The sequence below is a fragment of the Mus caroli genome, unplaced genomic scaffold (assembly GCF_978045245.1).
Source record: "Mus caroli unplaced genomic scaffold, Mus_caroli_1 scaffold_13, whole genome shotgun sequence".
NCBI lineage: Eukaryota > Metazoa > Chordata > Mammalia > Rodentia > Muridae > Mus > Mus caroli.
The window spans coordinates 101,608,772-101,618,250 of record NW_028227268.1 but is presented as its reverse complement, the minus strand read 5'-3'; the positions used below and the strand labels follow the sequence as shown (position 1 = coordinate 101,618,250).

The 9,479-nt window shown below is 41.6% G+C and overlaps 1 protein-coding gene across 5 annotated transcripts in view; it reads left to right on the top strand.

The window, feature by feature from the left end:
• The window catches only part of Wdpcp (WD repeat containing planar cell polarity effector), a 363,888-nt gene extending 354,656 nt beyond the window's left edge, over positions 1–9,232 (top strand). For all 5 annotated transcript variants that reach the window (XM_021175454.3, XM_021175452.3, XM_029483315.2 and 2 more), the window contains one exon: positions 9,018–9,232. In XM_021175454.3, the coding sequence (XP_021031113.2) occupies positions 9,018–9,068 (51 nt within the window). In that variant the 3' untranslated portion in view covers positions 9,069–9,232. The remainder of the gene's footprint in view (positions 1–9,017) is intronic.
• Positions 9,233–9,479: the final 247 nt, after the last annotated feature.

Here is a 9,479-nt window from a genome sequence, read left to right as displayed (position 1 = left end):
ATAGTATTCATAAGTGACCCCAAAAATTCTACCAGAGAACATCTACACCTGATAAACTAGCTCTTAATATTGGCAAAGTCTGCATGCACAAAGAGAAAGTGACCTGGTCCTAGCCAGCACTGGGTGGCAACCATAGTACATGACATATGTAGAAATCATATGTGGAAATCAGCTGAGAAAGTCAGAATACCATTTGTTGCTGTAAATTACTTCAAAAATTAACATGCACTTTAATTCAGTCAAGGATTAGCAAGGTGTCAGCACACAGCAAAGTTGAGGACAGCCTTGCTTTGACTGTAACTCCTATACCAAGCAGAGAAAGCAGAACTGCACAGTCCCCAGTGCTTATCATCGATTAAAGCCTCACCAGACTCAGTCCAGTAGTTCTCCTTTGACTACTAAACACTACTTTGAAGTGTTTTTAGAATTAGTAAACATAGGAAGAGTCCATGCCTAAGAACATTCATCATAGGGTTATTAATAAAAAGAGGAAATTATAAACCATATAAAATTAATTTAAAAGGAATGGTTAATCTATAATGTGTAATGGAACAAAACACAGACATTAAAATCAGACACTATTTATCCAAATGCCAGTTGAGGATATGGCTTACTGGTAGAGTGTTTCCCTAGCATGCACAAGACCCTGGGTTCAATCCCCAACATGACCTAGATGTGTGTTTGTGTTTTTTTAAATAATTTCATTTATTAAAATACATATGGAAAAATAATGAAAGCAAATATTTTAACCATACATTTATATTTTCTAAATTGTATTTAATGAATATCTTTACTTTTTATAATATTAAATTATCACATCTAAAATACTTTATTGCGTTAATCTTAATATGCCTGCTTAAGATAAAAAGGATACTAGTCCTCTTCCGGTCAGAAAAGCACCGGGGTAGCTACGGCGCAGGGTCGGCTGAAACTCGCCAGCTGCCCACAACACCCGACACAGGATCTTAAGACTTCTGGTGAGTGGAACACAGCTTCTGCTCCAATCCAATTGAGCGTGGGACCTGAGACTGCATTAGTTAGGGAAGCAGAAACCGGCCTGAGTAGGGCCACAGGCCTCATCCGGCCGGATCAGCACCGGGGTAGCTAGAGCGCAGGGTCGGCTGACACCCGCCAGCTACCCACGACCCCCCCGCCACAGGATTTTGAGACTGCTGGTGAGTGGAACACAGCTTCTGCTCCAGTCCAATCACACGGGACCTGAGACTGCTTTGGTTGGGGAGGGAGAAATCCGGCCTACATAGGGCCACAAGCCTTTTCTGGTCAGAAAAGCACCAGGGTAGCTAGGGCGCAGGGTCGGCTGACACTCACCAGCTACCAACAACACCCGCCACAGGATCTTAAGACTTCTGGAGAGTGGAACACAGCTTCTGCTCCAATCCAATTGCACGCGGGACCTGAGACTGCATTAGTTAGGGAAGCAGAAACCGGCCAGAGTAGGGCCACAGGCCTCATCCAGGCGGATCAGCACCGGGGTAGCTAGAGCGCAGGGTCGGCTGACACCCGCCAGCTACCCACAACACCCGCCACAGGATCTTAAGACTTCTGGTGAGTGGAACACAGCTTCTGCTCCAATCCAATTGCGCGCGGGACCTGAGACTGCATTAGTTAGGGAAGCAGAAACCGGCCTGAGTAGGGCCACAGGCCTCATCCGGCCGGATCAGCACTGGGGTAGCTAGAGCGCAGGGTCGGCTGACACCCGCCAGCTACCCACGACCCCCCCGCCACAGGATTTTGAGACTGCTGGTGAGTGGAACACAGCTTCTGCTCCAGTCCAATCACGCGGGACCTGAGACTGCTTTGGTTGGGGAGGGAGAAATCCGGCCTACATAGGGCCACAAGCCTCTTCCGGTCAGAAAAGCACCAGGGTAGCTAGGGCGCAGGGTCCGCTGACACTCGCCAGCTACCCACAACACCCGCCACAGGATCTTGAGACTTCTGGAGAGTGGAACACAGCTTCTGCTCCAATCCAATTGTGCGCGGGACCTGAGACTGCATTAGTTAGGGAAGCAGAAAACCGGCCTGAGTAGGACCACAGGCTTCTTCTGGCTGGACCAGCACCAGGGTACTGCCAGCTACCCACGACCCCCCGCCACAGGATTTTGAGACTGCTGGTGAGTGGAACACAGCTTCTGCTCCAATCTTTAAACAGTGACAACGACAACAACTAACCCCAGAGATTACCAGATGGCGAAAGGTAAACATAATAATCTTACTAACAGAAACCAAGACCACTCACCATCATCAGAACCCAGCACTCCCACTTTTCCCAGTCCAGGGCACCCCAGCACACCGGAAAAGCTAGACACGGATCTAAAAGCATATCTCCTGATGATGGTAGAGGACTTCAAGAAGGACTTTAATAACACACTTAAAGAAATACAAAGGAACACTGGTAAACAGGTAGAAGACAGTAAAGAGGAAGCACAAAAATCCCTTAAAGAATTGCAGGAGAACACTGCTAAAGAGTTACAAATCCTTAAAGAAAAACAGGATAACCTAATCAAACAGGTAGAAGTCCTTAATGAAAAACAGGAAAACACATCCAAACAGATGATGGAAATGAAAAAAACCATACTAGACCTAAAAAGGGAAGTAGACACAATAAAGAAAACCCAAAATGAGGCAACACTGGAGATAGAAACCCTAGGAAAGAAATCTGGAACCATAGATACCAGCATCAGCAACAGAATACAAGAGATGGAAGAGAGAATCTCAGGTGCAGAAGATTCCATAGAGAACATCGGCACAACAATCAAGGAAAATGTAAAATGCAAAAAGATCCTAACTCAAAACATCCAAGAAATACAGGACACAATGAGAAGACCAAACCTACGGATAATAGGAGTGGGTGAGAATGAAGATTTTCAACTCAAAGGACCAGCAAACATCTTCAACAAAATTATAGAAGAAAACTTCCCAAATCTAAAGAAAGAGATGCCCATGAACATACAAGAAGCCTACAGAACTCCAAATAGACTGGACCAGAAAAGAAATACCTCCCGACACATAATAATCAGAACAACAAATGCTCTAAATAAAGATAGAATACTAAAAGCAGTAAGAGAAAAAGGCCAAGTAACATATAAAGGCAAGCCTATCAGAATTACACCAGATTTTTCACCAGAGACTATGAAAGCCAGAAGATCCTGGACGGATGTTATACAGACACTAAAAGAACACAAATTCCAGCCCAGGCTACTATACCCAGCCAAACTCTCAATTAACATAGATGGAGAAACCAAAGTATTCCATGACAAAACCAAATTCACACATTATCTCTCCACGAATCCAGACCTTCAAAGGATAATAACAGAAAAAAACCAATACAAGGACAGGAACCACGCCCTAGAAACAACAAGAAGGTAATCCCTCAACAAACCTAAAAGAAGACAGCCACAAGAACAGAATGCCAACTTTAACAACAAAAATAACAGGAAACAACAATTACTTTCCCTTAATATCTCTTAATATCAATGGACTCAACTCCCCGATAAAAAGACATAGACTAACAAACTGGCTACACAAACAAGACCCAACATTTTGCTGCTTACAGGAAACTCATCTCAGAGAAAAAGATAGACACTACCTCAGAATGAAAGGCTGGAAAACAATTTTCCAAGCAAATGGCATGAAGAAACAAGCTGGAGTAGCCATTCTAATATCTGATAAGATTGACTTCCAACCCAAAGTCATTAAAAAAGACAGGGAGGGACACTTCATACTCATCAAAGGTAAAATCCTCCAAGAGGAAATATCAATCCTGAATATCTATGCTCCAAATACAAAGGCAGCCACATTCATTAAAGAAACTTTAGTAAATCTCAAAGCACACATTGCACCTCATACAATAATAGTGGGAGACTTCAACACACCACTTTCACCAATGGACAGATCATGGAAACAGAAACTAAACAGGGACACAGAGAAACTAAGAGAAATTATGAAACAAATGGATCTGGCAGATATCTACAGAACATTCTATCCTAAAACAAAAGGATATACCTTCTTCTCAGCACCTCATGGTACCTTCTCCAAAATTGACCACATAATTGGTCACAAAACAGGCCTCAACAGATACAAAAATATTGAAATTGTCCCATGCATCCTATCAGATCACCATGGACTAAGGCTGATCTTCAATAACAAAATAAATAATAGAAAGCCAACCTTCACGTGGAAACTGAACAACACTCTTCTCAATGATACCTTGGTCAAAGAAGGAATAAAGAAAGAAATTAAGGACTTTTTAGAGTTCAATGAAAATGAAGCCACAACATACCCAAACTTATGGGACGCAATGAAAGCATTTCTAAGAGGAAAACTCATAGCTCTGAGTGCCTCCAAAAGGAAACTAGAGAGAGCACACATTAGCAGCTTGACAACATACCTAAAAGCACTAGAACAAAAGGAAGCAAATTCACCCAAGAGGAGTAGGCGGCAGGAAATAATCAAACTCAGGGGCAAAATCGACCAAGTGGAAACAAGAAAAACTATTCAAAGAATCAACCAATCAAGGAGCTGGTTCTTTGAGAAAATCAACAAGATAGATAAACCCTTAGCCAGACTCACTAGAGGGCACAGAGAAAGCATCCTAATTAACAAAATCAGAAATGAAAAAGGAGACATAACAACAGATCCTGAAGACATCCAAAACACCATCAGATCCTTCTACCAAAGGCTATACTCAACAAAACTGGAGAACCTGGATGAAATGGAGAAGTTCCTAGACAGATACCAGGTACCAAAGTTGAATCAAGATCAGGTTAATGATCTAAACAGCCCTATATCCCCCAAAGAAATAGAAGCAGTCATTAATAGTCTCCCAACTAAAAAAAGCCCAGGACCAGATGGGTTTAGTGCAGAGTTCTATCAGACCTTCAATGAAGATCTAATCCCAGTTCTTCACAAACTATTCCACAAAATAGAAACAGAAGGTACTCTACCCAACTCATTCTATGAAGCCACAATTACTCTGATACCTAAACCACAAAAAGACCCAACAAAGATAGAAAACTTCAGACCAATATCCCTTATGAATATTGATGCAAAAATCCTCAATAAAGTTCTTGCTAACCGATCCAAGAACACATCAAAACAATCATCCATCCTGACCAAGTAGGTTTCATCCCAGGGATGCAGGGATGGTTCAATATATGGAAATCCATCAACGTAATCCAGTATATAAACAAACTCAAAGACAAAAACCACATGGTCATCTCGTTAGATGCGCAAAAAGCATTTGACAAGATCCAACACCCATTCATGATAAAAGTCTTGGAAAGATCAGGAATTCAAGGCCCATACCTAAACATGATAAAAGCAATCTATAGCAAACCAGTAGCCAACATCAAAGTAAATGGTGAGAAGCTTGAAGCAATCCCTCTAAAGTCAGGGACTAGATAAGGCTGTCCACTTTCTCCATACCTATTCAACATTGTACTTGAAGTCCTAGCCAGAGCAATTCTACAACAAAAGGAGATCAAGGGGATACAAATTGGAAAAGATGAAGTCAAAATATCACTTTTTGCAGATGATATGATAGTATATATAAGTGACCCTAAAAATTCCACCAGAGAACTCCTAAGCCTGATAAACAGCTTCGGTGAAGTAGCTGGATATAAAATTAACTCAAACAAATCAATGGCCTTTCTCTACACAAAGAATAAACAGGCTGAGAAAGAAATAAGGGAAACAACACCCTTCTCAATAGTCACAAATAATATAAAATATCTTGGCGTGACTCTAACTAAGGAAGTGAAAGATCTGTATAATAAAAACTTCAAGTCTCTGAAGAAAGAAATTATAGAAGATCTCAGAAGATGGAAAGATCTCCCATGCTCATGGATTGGCAGGATCAACATTGTAAAATTGGCTATCTTGCCAAAAGCAATCTACAGATTCAATGCAATCCCCATCAAAATTCCAAATCAATTCTTCAACGAATTAGAAAGTGCAATCTGCAAATTCATCTGGAATAACAAAAAACCTAGGATAGCAAAAACTCTTCTCAAGGATAAAAGAACCTCTGGTGGAATCACCATGCCGGACCTAAAGCTCTACTACAGAGCAATTGTGATAAAAACTCCATGGTACTGGTATAGTGACAGACAAATAGACCAATGGAATAGAATTGAAGACCCAGAAATGAACCCACACACCTACGGTCACTTGATCTTCGACAAGGGAGCTAAAAACAACCAGTGGAAGAAAGACAGCATTTTCAACAAATGGTGCTGGCACAACTGGTTGTTAACATGTAGAAGAATGGGAATCGATCCATTCCTATCTCCTTGTACTAAGGTCAAGTCTAAGTGGATCAAGGAACTTCACATAAAACCAGAGACACTGAAACTTATAGAGGAGAAAGTGGGGAAAAGCCTTGAAGATATGGGCACAGGGGAAAAATTCCTGAATAGAACAGTAATGGCTTGTGCTGTAAGATCGAGAATTGACAAGTGGGACCTCATGAAACTACAAAGCTTCTGCAAGGCTAAAGACACCATCAATAAGACAAAAAAACCACCAACAGATTGGGAAAGGATCTTCACCTATCCTAAATCAGATAAGGGACTAATATCCAATATATATAAAGAACTCAAGAAGGTGGACTCCAGAAAGTCAAATAACCCCATTAAAAAATGGGGCTCAGAACTGAACAAAGAATTCTCACCTGAGGAATACCGAATGGCAGAGAAGCACCTGAAAAAATGTTCAACATCCTTAATCATCAGGGAAATGCAAATCAAAACAACCCTGAGATTCCACCTCACACCAGTCAGAATGGCTAAGATCAAAAATTCAGGTGACAGCAGATGCTGGCGAGGATGTGGAGAAAGAGGAACACTCCTCCATTGTTGGTGGGATTGCAAGCTTGTACAACCACTCTGGAAATCAGTCTGGCGGTTCCTCAGAAAATTGGACATAGTACTACCGGAGGATCCAGCAATACCTCTCCTGGGCATATATCCAGATGATGTCCCAACCGGGAAAAAGGACACATGCTCCACTATGTTCATAGCAGCCCTATTTATAATAGCCAGAAGCTGGAAAGAACCCAGATGTCCCTCAACAGAGGAATGGATACAGAAATTATGGTACATTTACACAATGGAGTACTACTCAGCTATTAAAAAGAATGAATTTATGAAATTCCTAGCCAAATGGATGGACCTGGAGGGCATCATCTTGAGTGAAGTAACACAATCACAAAAGAACTCACACAATATGTATTCACTGATAAGTGGATATTAGCCCAAAACTTAGGATACCCAAGATATAAGATACAATTTGCTAAACGCATGAAACTCAAGAAGAATGAAGACCAAAGTGTGGACACTGTGCACCTTATTAGAATTGGGAACAAAACACCCAGGGAAGGAGTTACAGAGACAAAGTTCGGAGCTGTGATGAAAGGATGGACCATCTAGAGACTGCCGTATCCAGGCATCCATCCCATAAGCAGCTTCTAAACGCTGACACCATTGCATACACTAGCAAGATTTTGCTGAAAGGACCCAAATATAGCTGTCTCTTGTGAGACGATGCCAGGGCCTAGCAAACACAGGAGTGGATGTTCACAGTCAGCTATTGGATGTATCACAGGGCTCCCAATGGAGAAGCTAGAGAAAGTACCCAAGGAGCTAAAGGGATCTGCAACCCTATTGTTGGAACAACATGATGTACTAACCAGAACCCCGGAGTTCTTGTCTCTAGCTGCATATGTATCGAAAGATGACCTAGTCGGCCATCAATGGAAAGAGAGGCCCATTGGACTTGCAAACTTTATATGCCCCAATATAGGGGAATGCCAGGGCCAAAAGAATGGGAATGGGTGGGTAAGGAAGTGGGGGGCGCTATGGGGGACTTTTGGGATAGCATTGGAAATGTAATTGAGAAAAATATGTAATAAAAATATTAAAAATTAAAAAAAAAAGGATACTAGCCAATGTCTGAAGGCAATTTCTCAACTTGTGTGTTGTGACCCTTTAAGGGTTGAATGACCCTTTCACAGAGGGTACATATCAGATATCCTACATATCAGATATCACATTACGATTCATAACAGTAGCAAAATTACAGTTACGAAGTAGCAATGAAAATAATTGTATGATTGAGGTCACCACAGCTTAAAGGGTCTTAGCATTTGGAAGGCTGAAAACCACTGCTGTAAAGTAAAGAGTTTAAGAATCACATGATTTTAAAATAAGAATTTCAGGAATAAATATTTTTTTAAAGAAAACTCTGGCATCACTGGAAGGAAAAGATGAAGACAGGGATGAGGGTGGGGAGCAGGGGTGTGACAGGCAAGGGATCAAGGGTGGAAGGAAGGAAAAAGGAAGAAGGGCAAAAGCTAGCTGGGGGACTTAAGTTCAAATCCTCGGAATGCACGTGAAATCCAGGCAGGCATGATGGTCACAAGTAATCTCAGCACTTGGGAGGTAATGGGAGGCAAATAGGATAGCTACTCGCCAGACATGGCAAGCTTGAGGCCAGTGAAACCCTGCCTCAATAAAAAGAGTTGAGAGAACCCGCTGTCAACCTCAAACCTCCACATGCACATGCGCCCATGTTTGCACACCCACACACACCCCATACACATACACCAAAAATAAGAGAGAGAAAGAAGTGCATGTTCTAGGAGCCTCTAGCCACACTGAGGTGGAGGCACAGTGACTCCACAGCTTGCCCTGTTCTAGGAGCCTCTAGCCACACTGAGGTAGAGTCACAGTGACTCCACAGCCTTGCCCTGTTTCTTCTGCTCTGCCTTTTGATACCTCATGCATTAGTTCTGAATTGACTTTATAAATAGCTATCAGAATTGTAACCACTGAGTAAGGTAAAAACGCAAGGAGCATGGTGTTTTTAAGAAGCATGGTGAATTTTTACTTCCTTTCACTGTTTTGAAATACTTAAGAATAATAAAGACATGAATGTTAGGTTGGTGTGTTACTCTGTTTGAACATGGTTTTAATTGTTTTTAATCTTTTTACTTGCAGGACATTGGAGATGTTGGTTCTCTCAGAATGGTTCACTTTGGTTTGGTATAAAGCATCAGAAACACCAAAAAGAAAGCTGCCCTTTTCATTTCTTTTCTATTGACCTGATCAATAAAACTCTTCATGTGTGGATTTTAATAGAAGGAGAGATAGTAGTACATGTAGCATCGCATAAGTGACCCTCAATAAAAGTTCCTAAACAATTGTTTTCATAATGTGTGTGCTTTTCAAATTCTGGAACTATACATTTGGATCATCAAAGGTAGAATATTTAAACTTGTTCTGCCACATCTTTTAAAATTTTCCTCCCCTGTGGACTAGATGATTCAGTAGTTACAAAGACCTGTTCTTACAGAGGACCCAGGTTCAATTCCCACCACCCATATGGTAGCTTAAAACTGTCCTTAATTCCAGTTCCAAGGGAGCCAGTGCCCTCTTCTGACCTCCTCAGGCACCAAGAAC